This window comes from Lontra canadensis, unplaced genomic scaffold (assembly GCF_010015895.1).
Source record: "Lontra canadensis isolate GAN:19392208 unplaced genomic scaffold, GSC_riverotter_1.0 scaffold20, whole genome shotgun sequence".
NCBI lineage: Eukaryota > Metazoa > Chordata > Mammalia > Carnivora > Mustelidae > Lontra > Lontra canadensis.
In genome coordinates, this window is record NW_022631014.1 from 1,637,420 (window position 1) to 1,662,134 (window position 24,715).

At 38.8% G+C, this 24,715-nt stretch overlaps 1 protein-coding gene across 7 annotated transcripts in view; it reads right to left on the reverse strand.

The window, feature by feature from the left end:
• SATB1 (SATB homeobox 1) overlaps positions 1-24,715 on the reverse strand; it is a 99,735-nt gene that overhangs the window by 67,627 nt on the left and 7,393 nt on the right. For 2 of the 7 annotated variants that reach the window (XM_032860929.1, XM_032860925.1), the window contains exons 1-5: positions 10,816-12,562; positions 7,869-8,103; positions 3,988-4,164; positions 3,089-3,215; positions 2,177-2,300 (exon numbers count right to left, since the gene is read on the reverse strand). In XM_032860929.1, coding sequence (XP_032716820.1) covers positions 2,177-2,300; positions 3,089-3,215; positions 3,988-4,164; positions 7,869-8,079 — 639 coding nt within the window. In that variant the 5' untranslated portion in view covers positions 8,080-8,103; positions 10,816-12,562. Of the gene's footprint in view, positions 1-2,176; positions 2,301-3,088; positions 3,216-3,987; positions 4,165-7,868; positions 8,104-10,804; positions 12,564-24,715 lie in introns of those variants that run through there. The other 5 variants (XM_032860926.1, XM_032860927.1, XM_032860928.1 and 2 more) reach the window with 4 other exon arrangements.

Below are 24,715 nucleotides of genomic sequence, written 5' to 3' on the forward strand. Positions count from 1 at the left end.
AGCTTACTCATTTAATAGAACAGGTTGCAGTTTTTTTTCATAATATTAAACATTAAATTAATTTCAAATATTTGTTGCCGCTGGTAAACTCCTTGAAGTTTTTTCAAAAGATATTTTTTAAAGAAAGGACAACTGTAATTATAACTGATGTTGAAGTCCCAGTCTAGTTCCACCGCTCAACAATTACCACAGGGTCTCCAGCTACACACAGACGCACGTTCCTCCAAAGTCCTCTCTACAGAAATTCACCAATGTAGGACTCTAAAACCAAGCCCCGAATTTCATTTTGTCATTCTGTTTAATGTTATAATTGTCTGTATTCAATTCATTTCCCATGATAACATTAAGTAAACTCACAATTATATTTAGAAGCTATAGTGAGGTGGAGTTTACTGGCTGATTTAACAATTAATTCTCATTGCTTCTATCAGTAAATACTCGTACTAGCATCCTCTTCTCCAGCTCACAGTAAATGCCCTAAATCTTTGCCTGAATTTACTTCCAACATCAATGGGACATTTAGCAACATGTACATACATGGCATTCCTATACTGGGTGTTTATGCGTATTTTGACTCTGAGTTTAAAAAAAAAGTTTATTTCTAGGACATTTCAAATTTTCAAATGCTAGCAACCAACTGACATATTATCTGAAGTTGTCTGCAAAACCCAAAGTCCCAGATATAAGAGTCACCTGCTTCATTATACCATCCTATTGATTTAACTGTGTTTAATTAATTTAAATTACTTTTATTCAATGGTTATAAATTCACATCCTCTCTACTCCAAGGGTGAGAGAGGGAAGATAGAAGGAAATAAGCTAAAATGACAAAAAGAGTTTGTCCTGAATTTCAAGAAACTGACACTTGCAATATAGGAAATACTTTACATACGGCTACAGGCTACCTGAAGAGAATATAGAGAGCCATAATTGACTATAGCCCTAATTCATTTGGTCTATTCCTACAACTGCTAACAAATATCAAAGTAAAGCTGATGGTCTGTAACCTGAGATGCGTGGAGTTTCCATAAAACAGCAGCACAAAAGCCCACAAAGCTTCCTTCTGAAGGTACTAGTACCCTCTGGAGCCATCACACTGGAAATACATTTTGAGAATATCTCAGTTGCAGAAACCTTTATAGCAGAATCATATGGTTCACATTCAAGTGACTGATAGACTAACGTTCAGAATTACATTTTGAACTTGAAAATAAAAGAACAACTTCAAAATGGGATAAAAATCTAGTTAGATCGTACTCGAATTATACTGTATCATGGGATGACCTCACATTGGGTTTGACACTGAGGGATGGCATTCTAACACAATTATGTAGTGTCTACACAAGCAGCCCATTAAGAGCAGGTTCACAGCACCCTTTTTTATGTGAAATCAGCTGAGCATTATCAAAAATCATGTTTGGTTTTAAATTTAGAGACACGGGCAGTCTCTATCTAGAGTTTTAGTTATGCTTCACCAAAATTCATTCTAAAATATCAAGTACAATAATAATAAATCTTTGTCTTGTTTGAAGAGTCTCTGATGATATGACAGGAATCTCAGAGGGGGGAAAAAAAAAGATTCCACCAAAAAGCAAAACAAAAAAAGTAAACCAAACCAATGCCACAAAACTGGTGACAAAATCTCCCAAAATAACTAACTACTCAATCTTTAGTTACAGGGAAGAAACTTCTTATTTTTATAAATGCTTAATCTAAATGCTTATCTCCCCCTTTTTGTAATGAACATAACATCCCAAAACTGTCCCCTTATTTTATTGAAGTAACACAGCGAAGGCTTTATATGAACACTCTCACTGACCTTCCCACTCACCAAAGGTTCCTGGAAGTTATACCACCTTTACTCTTTCTTAAATAAGGGCCCTCAGGAGAATGTAGCTTCCATGCTCAGAGCACTCAGAAGAGGGATCGAAAAACAAGCTAGCACAGTCTTCTGCTGAGCTGTTTCTCCTTCACTCTTTTCCCCAAGGGAGAAAAAGTGTAAAGACTCTGTTCAGAATAAATCAGGCACACTGCTTAAAGTCACCAGTGGTCAAGACACTGCAATTTTGACAGTCTTGCTTCAGATACCAGTTGCTTTAGACTATGGAGCCCCATCAAACCTCCAATCAGGGCCGCCCAGGATGGCTTATTATTCATTACATGCTATGCTAAGTACCTGTGAGAGGGGGCACTCCTTGGCCAACGAACTCTGATTCATATCTTTCAGTAAGTCCTTCAGAGCATTCCTTACTGTGGTGTGCGACCATTGTTCGGGAGGCAAGTCTTCTAGTTTGGGGCAACTATTCGAGACATAGATTAGAAAGGGGATTATTACAAGATTGCATCCCGCTGCAGAACATTCCTTTAAGACAGACAGATTTCATTTTGCGCATCAAACAGATGCATCTGGAGATTGCTCTCGGTCTCCTGATTGTTCCGATTAGTTAATTACTTTATACAACACATCTGCTGTATCGATGCATGAATTATACATCAGCTGCCTGTGGTGGCTATTTTTTCATGTTACTTCTACCTTCCTGCTCTGATGCGCTTGGGAAGACAATTTAAGGTGTACTGCTTTCTCACGAGCCATCGTGAAAAGCACTAACGTATTAACCGTTTTCCGTTCGTGACTCTGTTCATACGAATTAAAATGGTAAAAAAAAACATAAATAAATAAGACTGCGGCAATAGTGAATAAGGCATTCTTTCACAAAATGTACACAGATGGCACTGTTCATGATATGCAAAAATATTTTTCTCTTAAGTAAACTTTATGTAAAATGCCTTCTTGTAATGCATCATTTAATTGACTAAATATAAAAAGTCTTGTCTTTTGATATCCTGCACAAAACCTACAAATTTGGTGGGGGGGGGGCGGTAAGGGAGCGGGGTGCGGGGAGAGGCTGCTTTTAAATATACGTTGAAGTTAGTAAAATTAAGCAGAAGGGATAAAGTAATGAAATCAGTTTGCATTAACCTTTCTGAAACACAAAGTAAATAAAAATCAAAGGCTGACCAGAGATGCTTTATTTCAAAAGATCAGGCACATTGAACGTTCTGCCCTAGAACCGCCATCCCGACTCACCTGTGTAACTGAATTTTCAATGTGACCACATGATACACGTCTTGAAGCATATCTGCTACCGTAGCATCAGGGGCATCTGTCACATAAGACAGTGGAACTGGATTCCACTTTCCAACCTGGATTAGCCCTATTCCAGATAAAGAGAGTATGTCACTAAATATTTTACCTTTCAGATAATATTTCAAGGAGAAGGTGGTGGTGGTGGTGTTTTTTATGGCCCCCACCACAAGCAATATTGTTATTTCTGTCTGAATGATTCCCTTCCCTCTAAAAGGCAGGTCAATGAAAATATTCACAGCTTAGCTTTCCAAATTGTGAAATTATGTAAATGACTGTAGGGTTGTTTATTATTTTGGAAATAAAAGCCCATCAATAAAACCCATGCATAGGCCACATTTTCCTAACTTACAGGAAGTTCTAATAAGACATAGCTGAACCAGTTCTAAATGGCTTTACGATTTAGATAAGATTCTCTATTGCAATGGGAATCAGCATTGAAAAATACTTTACAGCCCATAAAACCATCAGAAACAGAATAAAAGAAACAGAACTAGATATTCAGTCATAAATGCAAATTGACTCTCAACAGTCCATCTGCTCAAATACGCTCCTCACTTCCTTGTGGGTCCTCAGTGGAGCAGATTATTAAGGTCAATAAGCATACTAATGATTCAGCCGAAGTAATTTAAAAAAAAAAATCCACCTCAACATTCCACACGAGCAAAATGTGTGTTAACTAAACCAAACTGAATTAAGCCAATTTTTTAAACTCACAGTCTATAAGGAACCAATGTAACACACAGGCTACAGTTCTTTGAATAAAAATATTCAGGGCTTTCTCTGCAAAGTAAACAAAGGATGCCAAGCAATTTTTCCAACCCCACGTATGCATTATTTACCTTTGGCCTGGGCAGCAGAGCTATGCGAATAGCCCAGAGACAGCAATGCCATTTCGATCAGCTGGTTGAAAAGCATATCCTTTCTCACCAACACAAATTCCGCATGCTCCTCCTTGCAATCGTATTCAATGGCGTTTTCATAATGTTCCACCACGCAGAAAACTGGTAGCATGGTTCCTATCCAAGAGACGGAGAAAAAGAGACGCAAACCAACAATCTTCAGAAATGCAATCTGGGGGGGAGGAAAAACTCGACCATGAAAATAAATCTTCCCAACAGGGAGAGAAGGGGAGACTTGTGTTTCCAAGGCAGACAGGGTACAGAAATACAAGCGCGCACATACAAACATATACACACTCTTTTATTGTTTAAAGTTGTAAGAGGGATAGTTAAATAGAATGTGAACTTGGTCCTAAGACAACCTGGGCTCTGCTTGAATATCAGCAGTGCATTTTCCAAAATCAATCAATGCAGAATTACATTTTTGATCAAAATAATAATGCTGATGAGAGAGAAGTGTCTTGTCTGATCTGCTGTGAGTGGTATACAGGGTGCAAATGTAACTCACTACAGTTGTCTTCAGAAGAACCCACCTTCACGCTTCCTACATGCTTTTGTTAACATTAAACTTCTCCTATTTGTGTCCAAATTCTCTCTGACTCTAACATTTTCAGCATTTTCTTCCTTTGTGAAGATCTTTCCTTAACAGTTCCATAAAAGAAACACCAAACTTAACCAAACTGATGTCCAAAATATATGATTTCAATATGTGCCCATGTAAATAAATAAGATTTATTTATTGGCCACTCATTTAATCCACCTGACTAAAAGGATATCACAGCAACCAAAGGTCTTGAAAATGAACAATCTTTGTTGCATGTTATGAAAGAGAGAAAAGGAAAGTGGCCTCCGAATGACATATTAGGATAAAGGAATCTGCATAGATCTGATGTGTTCTCTCTTTATTTACTTTAATCCAGTGTAATAACTTAGTAGCCAGATGATTAATAAGCACAGGCCACACCACTGTCAGAAAAGAGGCTTCTAGAAACTGAAATCACGGAATGCTGTAGTACTCAAGGTGTTTATGCAGCACACTGTCAGACTTCCAGTGATATACGGAAAAGGGTTAAAAGCAGATGCATCTGAACTGTACTGTGGCAAACTGCCAGGAGGGTATCATCTTTAGCATAAATGATGACAAGGGTTACTTTAACAGGGCACCCAGGATCCCCAATTAGTCCTATAACATTAATGCCTCTATAAGGCTCTGCCCTCTGGACTCACAGAATCCTACCAACTTCTAGAGATTTCTAGTGCATACCAACCCGAGCTCAAAATCAGGATTTCCTCCTGACACCAGGGATGCCCTTTAAAAAGGCTCTATTTTCTTGTTTATGCTGAACAAAAGCCGGCAGTAAAGCAGCTACATTTTTTTACATGTGCATCTTCACCAAAGCCTTAGTGAACTGATCACTAGAGATTCTAGCTCTGACAAATAAACCCCTTTAGGTTTACTTAGAAAAGCTCACAAACTCATTCGTAGATACCCAACAGGCTAGGCATGAAAAACAAGCCGCAGAGCTTGCCAATATTCTTGTCATTCATTCATCTGTTTTATACCAGAGAGAGATCCTGTCAGGGATCAGAAGAAGACTTGGGAAGACCACAGCAAAAATAGCAACGAGCAAACTGGTGATTTCTTCCTTGGCGTGAAGGTACTTTGGCAAAATTTCCTAAACAAATAAACAAAAACACCCAACCTCTTTTTCTTAAGTAGGGCTTTCTCATCTCAGCCACAATTTTTATCTAGCACCTGTCAAACAGAAACCATGCTCATGAAAAATAAGATTAAACACACACACACACAATCACCACTACCAAAAAGCTTTAGTAATTTTGTTGTTTGAAGCAAGCTGAGAACCTTCTACAATTAAACTATATTTTTAAAGTAAGTCACTATGAAAGCAATGTTTAAAAAAAAAAATTCAGCAGGAAGTGAAATTACTGTACTTTGGTTTCTCCTCCCCCTGCTCTGATGGCTTCAAAGAGTTGGGTTAGTACAACAAAAACATATGCATTGATTTTTCCTCTTGCAGAATGATACATACGTGTTCTACTACATGCTCCCTAGATCTATGAAAATAACTATAGGTTTTGCAAACTGTTGAAACATATTGGATTTACTGTGGACTCTATTTAGAGATACCCTATAGATAATTAAGGTGGCTATTGATAAAGTGACAAGAGAATCATTTCATGACAAATCTAGCTGCTAAGCCTTCTAGCAAACTTGTCACCCTTGCCTTCCTGATCCTGCGAGCAATGCTGAACAGGAGCCTTCTCTGAACTGATTATTTGTGCCAGTGTTTGGCGAGACTTCCAACTACAGCAACTTCATAACCTTCCAGCATGAAAAGGGGAGTGCACTGGTCACTGCTGAATGCTAAAAATACCACATGATTTAAACCTGGAGGCAGTCTTAGAAGCTTTTGCTAAAGGTTTATGAGCTTGTGTAAACAGCACGTCTGCCATAAGGAGCAGTGAAGTCTGTAGAATCCTTGTCTAAAACTGTCCTGGCATTAAAGTTTGCTGTGCAAATATCACATAATACCAGAGACAGCTGAAATCTCCTATTTAGGAATTTATGGAACTTATATGTTTGCAGGCGTCAGAAAGTCTTTTTTATAGAGCCCCAGTGCTTCACAGTACAATATTAATGCACTCAGTTTGAAAAGCTGTAATAAATTATATTTTTAATGCTCTTACCCTGGCTTTCTTAAGATGCATACATTCTTGGCAAACAATCAATAAATAGGGTAATCATGAGTAGAGGCCAAAGAATTTGCTGAAGTGCTGTTTTTCCATTTTTAATAGATAAAGATCTAACAATACGGACTGCTGTGTCTGTTCATTTCAGGATCAATATATTCTTTGTTTTCGCAAACCAAGAAAAAAATAAATGATTGTATGATAAATGTTATGCATCAAACACAATGAAATTCCTCTGCCTTCTAACTTTATCTACTTAATATTCTTGGTTGCTAAAAGACAGCATTTTTATCCTTCACTTAGCGAATGTAAGGAAAAATCTGAATCCCAAACACAGTTATTCAGAGACAAAATAAAGACCATTATGAGACACACACGTTATACCCAGCATAGGCACTGATCTACATAAATAGCAAGGCTGAACACAGTCAAAGTTGTTAAACTTCATCAATTTAATATCAAATGGGTAGAAAGGAGTCACACAGTTACTATCTTTCCTTTATAAACTTGCCTAAGTCTGCCCTTCCTTTATCAAAAAATACTCAACCATAGCAAAAATCAAAAACTAGAATCATCAGGTTTTTCACTGCTAAATAATAAATTTGCTCTTAAGAAAACAAACCACACAAAAAATGACATCACAAAACTTTTACATCATATCACATAAGATTCCCATTATGTCTGAAAATGATTTACAGCTAGCTAGTAACCCTCTGCAAAAACCTAAGGCAGTCCTCAAACAATCTAAGTGCCTTATTCTTAATTGGGGTTAGTTTAAGCAACAGCCACCTACGTATCTTCTACTACAATGACACCTTATCAATGGAAGCCTTGTATAATGAAGGCCATTACATTTAACTCAGTCCTTCTCATCCAAACATCTAATGATTCCACTCTATAGCAGGGCAAGGTGTTCCGGTCAAGCACAGAGCCCACACTTTCCAAACATGACTGACACGGCAGCCTGGAATTAACTAACTTCACATCAGCAAGAGAATCAAGGAAAAGAACATACAAAGACATGTTCTGCCTCTCCACCCCCACACAAAGTGGCCTTGAGTAGACACAAGGGCTTGTAGCTTTCCAGGATTTGGCTCGAAAGTATTTACCTTTCCTAAGGTTCGTTTTCATCAGATGGCCCGAGTGTTTTAAAGGCACTCCCTGCATTTTTGCACCTGTACTCCCAAGCCTTCCTCTTCCTAGCGGGCTCCCGTTCTGCTCCAGGCGGGCGATCTTGGCTGGTGGACCCTTCGGATCGCTCACATTGTTAGACATTTCTGAATGTTCTTTCCCCTGAGTTGCCTCGTTCAAATGATCCATACTCAGTTACCCTCTAAAGATCACCTGCCAGAATTTAAAAAGAAGACATGTTATAATTGGATTGGGGGGGGGGTCTCTCTCTCTCCCCCTCACCCTCTCTCTATATATTATATATGATACACCAAGTAAATATTTTATCCCTAGCTATTTCTCTCCACAAATATAATACACTTGTAAAACTGCTTAACTAAGTAAATAATATACTGCAGATGTTACTATGTTTTCAGATAACAGTATTACATTTCCATTCAAGTTAACAGAATAATTTGTGGAAACTGTAGCTACACATATTAGAATAAAAAGGTAATTTGTCACCTACCAACAAAACTAAGTTGGGGGAAATGGGCTTACTTTTAGAACAAGAATTACCACAAGTATAGCTAAAAAGAAAACAACATATTTATGTAGTCCCAATTTTTAAAAATCAGAAACTCATTAAGAACACAATAGTAACACTTTAATCAAGAATAAGAAAATGATCACAGTCCAAAATATTAATTAAATCTGATGTACATGTTTACGTTTTTACATAGTTTAATTTTTATGAAGAAATATATATATCTATATATACCACCTCAAAACAAGGTAGCAAATATCTGCTTTTTAAACTCCTCACTGGCTTTACAGGTTAATCCACAGAAAGTTTTCTACTGCTTAAGTTTTAAGAATTACGTGACCTGTTAAAGATCTAGTCAGGTCCTGGCTCAAACATGTGATTGGATCACATCAACCTTAAGAAAATTGAAAGAAATGGAGGATTTCTTCAAATACCCCAGGTGCTGAAGCATTACAACTTATATGTTTTAGTGTTAATATTTAGGTGTCTCTTAGTAATAGAATGCTATTAACAATTTAAATAGCAAAAAACTTGAAAATACTTTGTGATATACATACTAGATTGAAGAGCCAAATTTACTTTTAAAAAAAAAAATCTTGATGATTTTGGTAAAACACAGTCATTAGCATTTAAAAATAATCTTGGTATGCAATGAAGTCAACATCCTAATTGACTTCAGAAAAAACATAGCAGATAATTGTTTTCAGTTATATTATACATTGGACATCAATTTTCATACTGTGTATAACAAAGCAATTAATACAATATCAAAGTCACTTCTAAAATGCAGTTTTAATTGAACTAATAAGAACAGGTTTAGCAGAATTATTTTATAAACTTTCATAGTACTTTAAGTATGGAACTCACCAATACTAAGGGAGAGGGGATCATATTTAGGAAAGCCAAAGAAAGTATAATAATTACCACTTTCCTCCAGCTGTCTGGTAATTCAACATATCTTGTACTTTAAAAAAAAAAAAATTATTGTACCAAAGAAGCTACTGAGATCTGTGTTTGTTGAAAGCCAGCTTGTATTAGCATGGCCTTTCTGTAAGCATTTTTTCCCTCTTTAACCATTGATTACTTTGTCTATTATAATCAAGAAAAGAGGTGAATGGGGGTGGGGGGAGAATGGTAATCTGTAGGTTTAAAAGCAACCTTAAGAATGCCAAATGAAGAACTATAAAGTTTGAGAAATAATAGCTATTTATCCTTGTACTCTAGGGTGGCACGCTGAGAACTAAAGGTTTACCGTTGATCGAGGTCCCATCTGTTTTTGGTTATGAGGTTCATTAACAATAAATGTGCCTCTTTTAACCACTTTTTATCAAGATTACTCTTTTCCATTATATTAAACTACAGTCTAAAGCCAAAATTAGAGAGCGGTGATTATTAACTTATTCAAAACACTGCTTCTAATGTTTCATGTGGATTATAATACAGAGCTGCTTTTTCTGAAATTGGTTGCCTTACCCTAGAGCAGAAGATGAATTTTAAAACATATGATTTGAAAAGAAAATACTTAACCCGTGGGGCAATTTGAGAAAAAGGGGGGGGGGGGGCGGCAGACAACAGCATCAAAGTTAATGCTACAAAACATATTAAGTAGTCATGAGGCTTAACAGCATTATAAGCTGTGCAGCAAATGAAAGTGATAGATTATAATTTAGTTAATGTATTGACAATCAAAACATCATATAGGTCATGCAAAATTATCCTTCCAACACCCACCTATAAAAGTCTATTAAACACTCAGTCATCTTGTAAAAAGCTTTACATTATAAAGCAAAATTACATGCACATAAAACACCTAATTTACTCATTTAAACTCTATGCCCAAGGCTAAAGTTCACTAAACCTCAGTTTGGTATTGGAAAGAGCAGCCTCCAAGGGGCCTGCTGGACTGAGTACAGGAACTAACTAGGGTCTCAACAGACGCCAAGCGGAAGAGTTTCTTTTGAGTTACACATTTTAAAACGCATTTTAGTGTAACGTCTGGCTGTCACACTGAATTCAGGCTACTTTCTCAAAATCCCATTTCCCTGTCCATAAACCAAGTCCATCTATGATAATTTTTGAATAAAACAGTGAACTCAGATACAGCTATTATTTCCTCCAAAAAGAAAAAGAAAAACATGAAATTCCGGTTTCGACAAACTATTTTTTGCAATGTGGGATTTTTTTCAACGAGTTCCTTGCTGGATCGCCTCATTTACCCCCAAAGAACCCCATAATCACATTTTAAGAGATTGTGCCCTTATCCATTCCATATGGCCGGCACGATCCAGGCCAAGCTTTCACTGTGACCTTTTAAAGAGACAAAGAAGCAAAGTACTATCTAGAAACAGAAACACTGCAGTTTTACTGAGTGAAATTAGCAAAACCGACCTGAAACTCACCACTTCAAAACTTGACAGCATATAAATAACAAAAACAAAGGAGATTTCCTTTGCAGCCCGGGTTCTTGAAGAGAAGTTCAAGACTGATGTTTTCTATGTCCTTTTTTTTTTTTTTAATTTAAAAAAAAAAAAAAAAAGGCAGCAGACCTGAAGGCGACTTCCCCTGAAATTGTATTATTTTCTCTTCCCCTACCCCCGCCCCCCTAAGCGGGGGAAGGGCAGAAATAAACGTCTAGAAGAGTAGCCATGGGAGAGGGGGTTAAAAAAAAAAAAATCACAATTCGAAAAACAACATATATGGTTTGTAAAATGTCTAACCTCAGAAAACCGGGTTTTCGATGGGGGAGGAGGGGAGAGTGGGAAGTAGGGAGGAGGGAGAAGATAAAATTGATCTGACAAGTGATTCGTTGGGGGGGAAAATCGTAAAAACAAAGCAAAACCCGTTATGAGCTGTACACTGTGGTGATGCTGGGGAGGCGAGGTGGTGACTGAAGATTCTCTTAAAAAGAAAAAAAAAAAAAAAATCACTGCGGACAAGGTCTCCAGAAAGGAAAAAAAGGTCCCCTCGCTCCCTCCCTCCCTCCTGCTCGCTCGGGTTCTTCAGTGTGAGGACAGAAAGTCTACTTCTGGCTGTCACTTGCAATATTATTCTCCAATAACCCCGGAGAACGCAGAGAGGGGAAGGCCACCTCGCCTCCCTTCCAATCGCCCCCACCCCCTCCCCAACAATTGCGACTAATTATTAACAAACCTTAAACTTTCTTCCCACAGCCTCGCAACCCCAACAAGGGCATCTACCGGGGGACAGCGAGGGTGGGGAGCAGAAGGTCGCGGAAAGAGCCCCGGAAAGGCACTGAAATGCCACTTTTGATTCGGCCCTCGCTTATAGCAGCCCCGAGGACCCTCTCCCAGCCCATTGACGCGGGGCTGCGAGCGCCTGGGGAGCCGAGTGAGTAGGGAAAGAGAAAGAGGGTTTGGGGGGAGGGGGAGGGAATCAGAAGGCACCCCCAGCCACCTCCACCGCCTCAGCAGCAACAAACTCCCCGCCCCCTCCCCCCAAAAAGTCGCCAAGCTCTCACTCAGCCAGAGTCCGAGGTAAACAACGAGCACCACAATGGCACTAGGACTTGGGGGGAAAAGAAACCCAGAAACCCCAACAAAACTGATGAGGAGTTTCCCGAAATGCAAGAGGGGGGGTGGGAAGCGTCCTCTGGAGTCGCCCCGGCTTTATGCTCGGTCCCCGGGCTGGGCTAGAGGGCGGCTGTTGCTGTTGTTGTGACGAGGCCGGTTGTTGCTGGGTGGCACAGGGAGAGGTGTGTGTGTGTGTTTGTGTGTGTGTGCGTGCGTGTGAGCGCGAGTCCCCGGACGGGGCTGCTTCTCTCTCTCTCTCTCCCTCGCTCGCTCTCGCTCGCTCTCCCCCGCGCTGCCGTCTCTGCCCCCATTAAATTATTAGTTGACTCATCCCGGCCGCTGTCGCCGCCGCCGCCGTGCCCAGCTCGGCTCCGCGCGTCCGCCCGGGCTGCAGCCCTCTACGCCGCTGTTCCTGCTGCTGCTGCTGCTGCTGCCGCCGCCGCCGCTGTGGCTGCCTCTTCTTCCTCCTCCTCATTTTAATACAAAATCACCCCGCTCGCAGCCCCAGCCCCGAGCACGCAGCCTCCTCCCGGCCGCCCGCCGCCGCCCCGAGCCCTTCCCCAGCGGGGCCGGCTCATCCGCCGCGTCCGGGGAGCGGGAGCGAGCGAGAAAGTGGCGGCGGCGGCGGCGGAGGAGGAGGGGGGAGGGAGAGGAGGAGGAAGGGGGTGCGGAGCGGAGGAGGAAGGCGGCGGGGGGGGGGGCAGGGTGCAAGGAGAAGGCGGAATAGGGATGGGGATTAAAACCCGGGCTGGAGGGCCGGGATTGGGGGAGGGGGCGGGGGCGGCGAGTTAAAAAGCAGAAAGACAAGTAACTAGTGAATGAGTGAGGGAAGGGGTGGGGGGGAGCGCACGATTTCCGGCCCCGGGCGCGCAAGAATTTGTAATGAGCTTGATTAGAGTGAGGCGGCCCGACATTTATTACACACAATACCGAGAATAACAGGGCGCCGCGCGAGGGCTAGCGCCGGCCGCCGCCAGGCGCGCCGGGGAGGGCGCGGAGGGGAGGGGAGAGGGGGCTTCCCTGGCAGCGGCCGCCTCGGCGGGGAGGGGAGCGCGCGGCGCGCGGACGGCAGGGGCAGGTGTGCGAGAGTGAGCCGGGCGGGAGGAGGGGCGAGACTGGCGGGGGGCGGGGGGAGAAAGTGCCACGGAGGAGGGGGCGAGGGCCAGGGGGGAAAACTAACCAACCACCCACGCGCGCAAAAGCCACAAAAAGGAGTATGTCGGGAGCGTCGCGGGCGGGCACCCGAGGGACAGGGCAGGCAGGGAGGGCGCCCTGGCCCCGCGGGAGACGGGCCCGGGCGTGCAGGTGACAGGCACGGAGTACTGAGGTAGGGGGACTTCAGGAAGTGGCTGAAGGGGACAATCGGGAGGTAGATTCTACGGAGAAGAGTGGAGGGTACAGAAACCATTGCGCAGGAATAAAGGCCGGGGGCCCTGAAAAGCTCTCGCGAATATTTATCCTCAAAGAAGGTTGAATCCCAAACTATTAAGAGCCGACATTAAAAAAAGATAAGAGCTTTCTGTATCTAATCAGTTCAAAACTCTCTCACTTCTGAGCCATAGAACACGTTGGAGGAAGAAATACGTGGCCCATAGTGGCCAAGTCAAACAAAATTTGGGTCATTTGAAAGAGATGTAACTTGTTATCACAAAGGAGAAGACGCCACCATTCCTAAATTAATTTATACCGGGTGAAAGAAAAGTTTGGGGTGGTAAATGCATCTGTCGTAGCAATAAATGCTTTTGTAATCTAGGGTAAGTTACCCAGTTAGATTAATGGTCATTAGCACAGAAGTATGATCCTCTTATTTAGATAATCTATTACATACAGTTCCTCTAAAAGTGAAGAACATTACAATCTCTTTCACAACAGAGATGCAGCGTTTACCGCTTGGGTTTCAATACTAACATCTTAGAACCCTGAAGGCAGTTAATCATTAAACAAAAACAAAAATGTTGTAAGAATTATTTTTCAGAATACACTAGTAGGGAAAAGAGAAAAATCAGTCAGATAAACATTTTGTTACACATAAAAAAGCAACAAGTTAGCACAAGTACAGAGATAAGAGGGAAATATGCAAATTAAGCTCTTTAAAGCTACCAATACAGTCTTAGAGACACTGTTTACATTAGAAATCTAAGAAAAGCAGAAGGTAAAGCGGGAGATAAAGTATAGGAAATAATGGCATCCTGGGGAGAACAAGTTTGGGAGAAACACAATGAAAATATTTCACTCTAATGGCACCCAAGTTTCACCCACAAACCGGAAAGGTTAGTCAAAATCGAGGAAGGCAACGGTGAATCTTGGCACATATAAACCCAAGCCTTGAGCAAAAGGAAGAACATGTGATAATAAAACAAAACACAACATCAAAAACAAGAAAATATAAGGCAATCTTAACCAAAAAGCCCAAATGATACATTTTAAAAAGCTGAAACATGGGGAAATATGGAGTAGGATTTTTTAATTGAAGTATAAGAAACAGAATCAATAAGGAAAAACACAAACATGGCAAAAATGTAGCAGGGTGTCCAAATTGGTATTGTGGATGGAAGTACTTAAGCTTATTTTAGGAAGATATTTGATATTTAAAAAAAAAAATAGATATCCAGTTATCATCAATAATCTCTATGGCAATGATTTTTGCAATGATATGTTAAATTAGGAATTTCCAACATGTATGTATTAAGAGTTGCTTCAAACTGGTGATGCCTGATGTGTTTCCCTGAAACCTGCTTGGTTTTCAGTAGGAACAGTGCATTCTAGGTATCACACTGTGCAAATTTACAAATAGTAGCATTAGAAAATACTATTTTTAGAAAATAAAAAAACTATAGTAGACTACAAAACAAAATTTATTTATGCAACTTAAGCTCAAGTGAAGTATTTTTTTTTAAAAAAGGGGAAAAAGGAAATGAAAGTCATTGGATAATACAGAACCTGAGCAGAGAAAAGAAGACTAAAAAGGGCTACTGAATATGTCAATTTAAAACACAATGGAATAGAATATTGTAAATATATGTTTATCCTATCATTTACACAAATAATACAAGACAAATAGATCCTGATTGCCTTAGTCTCCTAATGATTTGGCCAATACTGACGTAACTAATGGGAATTAAAATAATAATTTTAAAATTTGAATAGCACCTTTTATCCAGGTATTACAAGCGAATTCTTAAACACAACCTCAGAATATAAGGATGGACATGGCCTTGGAAAATGATAAAATAAATGATAGAGACTTCTAATGATGACTTTATTATAAAGAATACCAATATAGTACAATTATGTACATAGTCTCATACACACACACACACACACACACACACACACATATATATACTAATTTTCCTTCAAGTACATTCTTTATTTCAGAACTATTTAAGAAATGACACAAGGAGGTTTATGTCCTCCAAGTGGTACATTACATTGATGAACTTATTTATTATACAGTATCTCCCTCTTTAGCACACTTGTTGTAACAAGTATGCTAAAGAGCATTGGCCAATGTAAACCCAGGTTAAAATAAAGAAGAAAAAGGATTATTAGGAAAATACCACCCTCCTAGGCATATGTGAGGATAAACTATTATGCTGGAAGGGGAAAAACATCAATTTATTCTAATACAGGCCTCTTATATTTGGCAATAAAGATACAAGCAAGTATAGAAAAAAAGTTAAACTTAATAAATCTAGCTATCAAAATAGAAAACCTCAGGAACATGAAATATTACAGGTCAAATACATGAACTATTTAACATGCAGATGTACAGTTAAAACAGAGTGCATCAATTTTTTATCACATGAGAAGGCATTCAAACTGGCTACACAAAGGTAGCAAAGATAAAATATTGTATAAGATACACAAGATTTTTTTTTAAATTTAATAATGAAAGGACTACTGCATATTTCACATGGCACCATATTAAGATAAATATGCAGGCAGATATCCGAAAGCATTAAAACACATTCAGAGTTCTGAATAGCATGTACATTTGTAATAAACAGAGAAAGCATTTAGGATTTGAACGCTTTTAAGATATGGCAACTTCGCCAGTGACTGTGTTAGCAAAGCAATGCTTACCACCATAGCACTTTCTAAGGACATGTTTTGTTTTCTTTTTTCATCTTTTTAAATTCAAATACAGTTGGCTATCTCTCTACACTCTTAGAGCAGCACAATTTACGTAGCATATTGCTCTTTTTATCATGTCAACTCTTTGTTTTTTGGCTTTAGTTGCAGGTGGTGTTTTCCATATATGATTTCTGGGAATATGGTCTGTGTTGGCCATATAAGGATGTCTATTTGAGCCATATGTTTTGCTGTCATGTGTCTCATTTTGTCTGTCTGGAATGTCAGGACTGATTTCCACATCGTTTCTTGAATGGACCAAATACAAATTTGTAAGAACAGAGAGGAAAAAAGCTGGGGCTGGAACTCAAACAACTTTGTCAAAACATATATTGGAGAGGAAATGCAATATCCTGTAAACATTTGCACCCTTCTTCTCACATCTTATCTGTGACTGACATCATCACAACTGCACAATTTAGAAGAATCTACTTGATGAAGTTCAGAAGTTTGCAGTATATGCGGATGCATGAAAGCTCAATCAAACAGACCCCACATCTTTGGAGGTCACGGCATGGCACATGTTAGCTGCCCCACTCTGAGATCCCTGGGTCTAGCCTTGAACTTGGGGAAGGGAAGGTGCTTTTCTTGCTTAGTGAATAACTGGAATTCTGATTAAGCTTTCTGACTAATCTCACAAGAAGGTATTGCCCCCATTTCTTATAGCCTCTTTCATTGCTCCTTTTTAACAGTCATCACAGTCTTAGTCAATTAACAACTTGGGTAATTATTAGCTTAATATATGTTTCACATACTAGACTATAAGCCCTATGAGAGCACACTGTCTTGCTCACTACCATATTACCAGGAATTCATACACCGTCCTTGCAATATTTACACTACGAATAAATAAATGAGAGCAAAAAGCTGATGGTGTCACTTGCAACCAGCCTCCACCACTAAATGCAATGATAATTCCTTTTAGAGTTTGCAGGAGTGAGGAGGCGGTAACCTGTGAGAAAGGTAGCTATAACATTTAAATTTGAATTCACTGAAATTAAATAAAATTTACAATTTAGTTCCTTAGTCACAATTCATATGTTCAATAGCCTCATGTGGCTAGTGGCCATTGTGTTGGACAATGTAGATTACAGAACACCTCCACCACTGCAGAAATTTCTACTGGACAGCACTTATCTAGAGAACTTCTATAAAGGACAACTTAAGTAAATCCAGGACCTAGCCAGGAAGAGTCTTAGAGGTGCTGAATGTCTCTCAGACATTCTAATGATGTCCAAACTGAAATCAGTTTCCATTTTAGAATTAGCCCAGAGATCTGTAAAGTTGCATGGAATAAGGCTTGTGTGCTGCCGCACACAAATTTAAGACAACTTTCTAGACATGTCTGTATTTGAAAGGATCCTATTGTACATTTGGAATTATATGCATTTACCTCAAATGCTGCTTTCCATGAACATTTAAATAGCTCATAGGTGAAGTTAAAAACCACAGGGTCATTTCCCACCCTCATTCCCACCCCTGAATTAAATAAGCACAGTTGCCATTAGAAATGGCTCTTTCGGAAGCTTTAAAGCGGTACCTACTCAAACTGGGGGGAGGGAAGTGTGTTCCAGATACTAAACAAACAATGGTGTACTGCAGAAAACAATAGCAAAAGGCTTGAATATGTTGGGGGGGGGATAAAAGAGAAATGGTAATGGACTTTAAATATGGGGCTTAAGGTTTTCTGTTTTTGTTTTTTCCCTAATAAGTGAGGTTTCAGTTATAGCCAGACTGATAATGATCAAAAGTTATTTCCCGATTGCTTGGGGGTGGATGTGAATACCCACTGGTAGTTTGTGATATGGCTTTCATAGGCAAGGGTCATTATTAAAACTGAGCAAAGAAAAGCCAATGTGTAAGCTACTTTGGGGAGTGACGAATAAGGGAAATGAACAGCCATCATAGATGGCTTCTGGAACTTGACAGGGTATCTGGGTCTTTTACCCAGAAATATCTTTTTTAGCAAAAATTTATTGAGCAGGATTTTTTGAAAGCTACCTCTCCTTCCCTAGGCGTCGGTATGAATCATAACCTTGACAAGGCACGATGGCAGTAATCCCACCAAAACTGGTATCTCGATCTAGACTCGCATCCAAAATTGAGTAGGGACGGGAAGGCCTCCTGCCATTGCTATTAATCTTTCAGTGTTGATATCACTGCTGAAGTACTTAACGGTTTCAGGTTGCCATATCTTTCCCCCATTGCTTCTGGAGTGACCTTCCTCCTCCTTCTCACCTGGGGCCCTCCCTTCTGCCATATCCTTTAATAGGCAGCTTGACTGCGCCTCTTCTGTCTGAATCCTCCTCCAGCTTTCAGTTACTTCCTTTGATGTTCCTTCACACTATCGGTCCTTCAGTGGGATATTCTATATCTACCTGTCTGCTCCTCTGAACTGCAAGTCTGTAAGCATTCTGAGGGTATACTTATGTCTGTATTCCTGGAGTCTCTTGCACTGTCATCACAGGAAAAGGAATCCGAGAACTGTTTCTATGAGAGAGTGCAAGACAGATTCTTGCAGTCTTAGGAAGTAAAGCCAGGTGCCAGGATCAGAAGTAAGCTCAGTGGCTTCCCAAATTTGCTGCACATTGTCATGACCTGAGGACCTCCTTCAACAATCCAGATGTCCAGGCTGCACCCCACTGAAAAGAAAAAATCAGAATGGCCAAGAGTGGGAGCCGGGCATTTAGTTGTTTAGAGCTCCCCAAGGTGATTCTCATGTACAGCCAGATTTGACATCTACTGGATTAAGTTCATGTTTTGGAGACACGAAGTCAAATATACCTGCTAGGACATCTTCAAAGTGAGTTTTTTAACCCAATCCTGGAGTCACTTGGAAAAGTTAAGGCTGTTCTAGGAACCAGGCCTTGTCCCCAATTTAAGGAATATATGTGCAGGCAAGCCACTTGTATCAAACAAACAAACAAAAAAAGGTGACAGCAAGCTATTAGATCACTGATTTGGTGAAACAGGGATGGTGTGTGAGGAACCACGATAAATTAGCATTTAGGCACTTGCTTGAGATTTACTGAGGTGCCAGAAATCCTGTGCAGGTATATGATTTATCATTACAGACATAAGTGACTAACCACAAAATTACACGTGGGAAGTAAAACTCTAAAACCAGTCTATTATTTACTGGAGCCAGAACCATCCTGGTTTCCTCTAAGTCTTTTTTCAACGTAGATGAGCACGAAGTTTTCTCCCTGAAAATTTCAACCTTGAGTAAGTTTCCCCTTGAACAGTTGAAAACTTCCACTTATTTCCAGGCTAAGTTTTGCACATAAGCATAACTGAAGTACTTATATTGTCCACGCCAAGGAGCCAATGGCAGGGCATCACGGCCCCCGCAGCTGTGCCATACTCTCCCGGAAGCTCAGGGGATTTTAATCCCAGTGAAGTCAAACAGCAACCATTCCTAATCAACCTTTAGCCAAGACAGATCAACCAAATCTTCTTAGGGATGTGAATGTTATTGCTAATCTTTCTTGGCTTAATTGGAGGGAGGAAGAGTTTGAAGTCACAATAGACCTGAATGTTTGTCCAGGTCCTTTCTGGGGAGTATCAGCCAAAGGCAGCACCAAATTGCAGCACCAGTACTGCAATCCCCACAGCCACAAGGCACTGGACCGGGGTTGTCCATTAGGAAAGAAAGCCACCCCCAGAAACCACTACATCACACTCTGCACAATGATTAAATGCCACTATGATGCTTGAAATGTGCTGCAGCAAAGGAGAAACTGAATAGAAAAACTAAAGTACCTTCTATTGGGGATGATGGAAAAGATCTGGAAGCCGAGTGTGGTGATGCCTGCACAACAGTGTGGTTGTAATTAATGCCACTGAATCGTACACTTAAAAAATTGTCCAATAGAACATTTTATGTTATGCATCTTTTACTCCAATAAAATAACTAAAAACAAAACCAAACAATAAAAAACTAAAGGAAAACAATCTTTCATATATTCCTAAAAATCGGCAGATATATATTGTCATGAAAGTATCATGCCAAGCAGAAAAACAATGAGCTACAACATACTGAACAAACCTCTTCTTACCGCCAACCTTCCATTGCTTTGTCCTTAACCGCCAACAGCCACGGTCCAGTCTATGCTAGATAATTAATTCATATGATGAATATCTGACCCAAGGATAATTAACATGGATTGGTAATTAGAGACCAAGATCCCACCCAAAGTAGGTAATTTGATGGTCCCCTGATGCAAGAAAATGGTTCTCTTTTCAGATTTTATTCTATTCTATGGCATGTTAGCAAAAGCAGAGAAAGAAACATAGACAAAAACAAACAAGTAAGAGTACTGTAAGTCCAAAAACTCTTTTTGGATGTTTTCAAATGAGTGGAAATTAACTATACTCATGAAATAGTAGACCCTCCCAATTAAACAGCATGTAACAGTGTCAAACACTAGCACACAGTACGGCCACAGATGTGCAGCAACACTACAAATGTGGTCAGTGTAATAATTTCTCAATTGTCTCTGGATAAAGACTTTAGATTCTATTTTTGAAAATAAATGAACAGAACTTTTTGGCTATAAAGAGCCCAAAAGGCTTTCAAATTTATCAGTCACTTTCAAGTGACAGCAATTAGGATTATTTACCTAATGCAATAATATCTAATATCATCCTTTTCCATACAATGGTGTCTGTATTCTGTTTCCTAGCATCTATTCTTACTGGTTTTATATTAGGGATTTTTATATTAATGATGGAATTGTTAATGTATTAGAAGTTCATGTATAAATTCGGTCTCACTGAATTCATACCTTAACCCTATGTATTTTTCTGGTGGATGCATGCCTAAGGAATAGGAATGGTGAAGCCAAATTAAAATTACATATTTATTATGTATAAAATCATAAATAAAATACTAAAAAAATTGTTGCACAGTACAGCTGTTGCTAGGGCATATCCAGTTACCTATTTTGTAGTTGCCTCTTTCTTAACTAGTGTATTTATTGTGGGATTTAATTCATTAGATAACTAACATGGACTATAAATACACATGCAAATTTCCAGCTGATATGAAGCAAAAAGTTGATAAATAATGCTACAGTATAACTTTAAAAACAGAACTAGTGAGCCTCGAGGCTATTTTTTAATCATTTATTTTTATTTATTCTGTAAAGACTATTTTCATTTGTATTGTTTTTTATATATATAAATACACTTGGGAGAGAAACAAACAGCATATTTATGAAAAATTTTGATGCGGACCAGCTTGTAACTGTTTTGAGACTGTACTGCTTTAAAGATGGACAATACCCACTGTTCTATTTTTCTACAACTGAAAAAAAAGCCACAGATTCACATTATACTTAGTGAAAATTAAACTTATCTCTTCATTGAAGCAATAAGGCTCTCAAAAATAAGTTTTTAGTTCACTTTGCACAAAGGGGTTTTGTCATGAAGAATTTACAATATTGTAAGCAAAGGCATCTTTATGGCTGGCATATGCCACAGTTTAGAATATAAACCAAATCTTGGGGCATTCTCAATAGGTTTGGGAAATCCAATTGTTTAGCCAACATCCAAGTATGAATAAACATATATCCAATATACATGTAGCATAACATTATATATGTTCACAGATAACATTTGTTCACCATAGAATACTACAGCATTTAATACTAGCCTACCACAGTTTTCACCAAAAATTCTTTAAAACCCAGAATTAGTGTCACACCTCTAAGAAAAATGACAGTGGGAAGAGTAGTGGAGAAAAGGCAAGGAACCAAGATTTGGGTCTTGCTTCTTCCTTTTTACAAGCCCACTGAGTGACCCTTCGTAAGTCTGGCAGAATCACGTTCTGTATCTATGAAGTGCTGGAAAAGAATCTGATCATCTTTAAGACCACATAAAAATTCTCTGCCCTCAAATATGATTTTAAAAAATCAAGTTCACTTTAAAGAGAACATAAAGATATAAGGAAATTTCTCACACGCTACATTAGATGTTTATCTCTATGTAAGAGACAGGTGTCAAACAAACAAATGAGAAAGAAAAAAAAAAAACCACTAAGGCAAAGAGAAACTTTAACTCACCAGATTCCATCTGTTACATTTGAATTCATGCATAATTGATTATCCATGACTGGTAAGTTCTTTTCTCACTAGCCGACCACAGTTTTCTAAACATTAAGTATTAAATCACTACTAAAGTAGACTACATTTTAAAAACAGCAAGGGCAGAATAAGAATATTTTAAATGAAAAATTACATGCCAGTTAATAATAATACAGCTGACCTATGTTTAAGGGAGAGAAATTTTAATCATGTGCATATTAAATATTAATAGCCTATTCTGTTATTGTTATAATAAGGTTAAGTAGGCTTCTCCATGCTTAAGGAAAGAGGGAGAAGTAGGAATGCATAATGTTGCAAAAAGATACAGAGACTGGAGACAGACATAAGGAAAATGTGTCAACAATAAACAAGAGGAAATGAGAAAGAAGGAAAAGATGAAGGTGGAAACTAATCTCTATGTGTCATTATGACTGCCAGAGTACTGGCAAAGAAGCAACATCCTTTTATTTCAATTTTAATCATTTCTGAATTTTAATACCCGGCTCCTTTTGTAATTCTCCTGGCATTCCCCATATGCCTCCATCCCAGCCAAAACACCAGTGTAAATTAAATGGCAGGCAACCACACCACTGATGTAGCCTCCCCAAAGAACCTACCAGGTGACCAAAAGCAAAAAAAGGTATGTCTACCTTACATCCCTGAGGACTTCTAGCCAATTAACTGGTTGAATGTTCCTTACTTTCTTTAATTTTGAAAACAGGGATAGTGGTTAGGTAATCTACAGATAGAGAATCATTAAAAAAAATAAAGCAAGCCAGTAGTAATACAATAATCAGTGACCATCAGGGCCTGGAAAAATGAGTTTGCTCTCACTGGCACTAAGGAGCATCACATGATTATTTAATTACAGCTCTAATTTTTGTCTCGTGGATGGCAACATATCAACAATTAATAGGGCAAATAGAGGAGACTGTTTTTAAAGAGACAGAATGTGCATGATAATGTAATAGGTCACACAGCAGTGTACAGCTTGAGGAATACTTCCTTTTGAGGAACTAAATAGGTCTGTCTTGCAAATAGCTCCATACAGATCTCAAAAAAATAAATTTAAAAAGTAAGAGTGTTTTTTAAATAACTTCCACTGAACTTTTCAGAATGTTTTAGATGCATTTCTATTGCAACTTTCGCATCAATTTTAAGGAATGGAGTGAAATCTTTGTTAATATAAATGCCCTAAATCTAAAATAGTTTTTATAAAATGTATATAGCTAAATGAAAAATTTCTTTTTAAGCAATAATCATGACAGATATTTCTTCAGTAAAGAACAGGTAGAGGTCCATAGTATTTTTGGTCCTATGATATCAGGAAGACCATTATTACATGGGTAACCTAACTGCAATGACCTTTGGGGAGCTCTCTCTGTTGACTGCAGTATATACAATCTGTTACTGCACCAAACACCAAAGGACCATGAACCTAAACTGAGATTCTTCACCTAATCCTGAAGGTCAGAGACAATGAGGATAAAACAAACCCTGGTGTGCTATTGTCAAAAAAATGACAGGGCACATAGTTAGAGAAGAAAAACATTCAATTATCCAGAAAACTGGGACATGTGTAGATTAAGTGTTCAGATAACCCCAGCAAAAAGAGAAAATTAGAGAAAAACGTCTCTCTTCCATTGAATCATTCTCAGTACAAGCTAAATTCACTATTTTATTATTAGTTTAGCAAATCTTTAATGAATGCTCACTATACAAGGCAAAGGATGCTAACTGTGGAATTTCTCCTATTTTATAGAACACAACAGACATGTATCTTACACTGAGTTTCTTTTTTGTAGTCTTTTAATACCTTGTAGAAATAAATAACAGCAGCACCTAAAAATTCATAAAGTGGAAATATTAGTGGACTTTAAAGTGCTATATAGTACAAGGTTACAAAGTCTACATATCCAAATTAACCGGGGGGGGGGATTCAAATAGTTAACCAATTTAGTAGCATTGTCTAAATAAGGCTAAGCCCAGCTTTAAACTCTAGTTCCAGTCACCTTTGTTCTGCCATGACAGAAACCAAAGCAAAACCAAGGGCTGAAGTTTGGAAAAGGAAATAGAACTACCTCTGTGATCAAGTGCTCAAGTGTATCTTAAATATCAGGTTATAGAGAATGATAAGAAAACCTAATTTGGCTAAAAAAACAGTGACTGAAATCATTCCACAAAAAGAAATAGGAAGAGGTGCTAAATCAACTCAATAAGCTTTTAATGGCTCATGTTGGCCAAAGTCATCAGAACATAAGAAAATGTAGGCGTCTCAAAATACAATGTGGGAAAGCTAAAACTGCTGAGGGGCAACAATTTTTAATGCCACTGGCAAAAGTGACCAAGTCAATAACAATTACAAAGAAAGAAGAACAGAAAAAAGAAGAAAAAATTGTATATCCCATGAAAAGTTTTAAAATTAAGTGGTAGTAGAAAACATTCTGATGATTCTGGACCAAAAATCTGACTATACATTCTAAAAGAATATTTTTTAAAGAGTCTAGCAAGTAGCAGCTTGCATGTAAGAGTATACATCATTCTTTTTT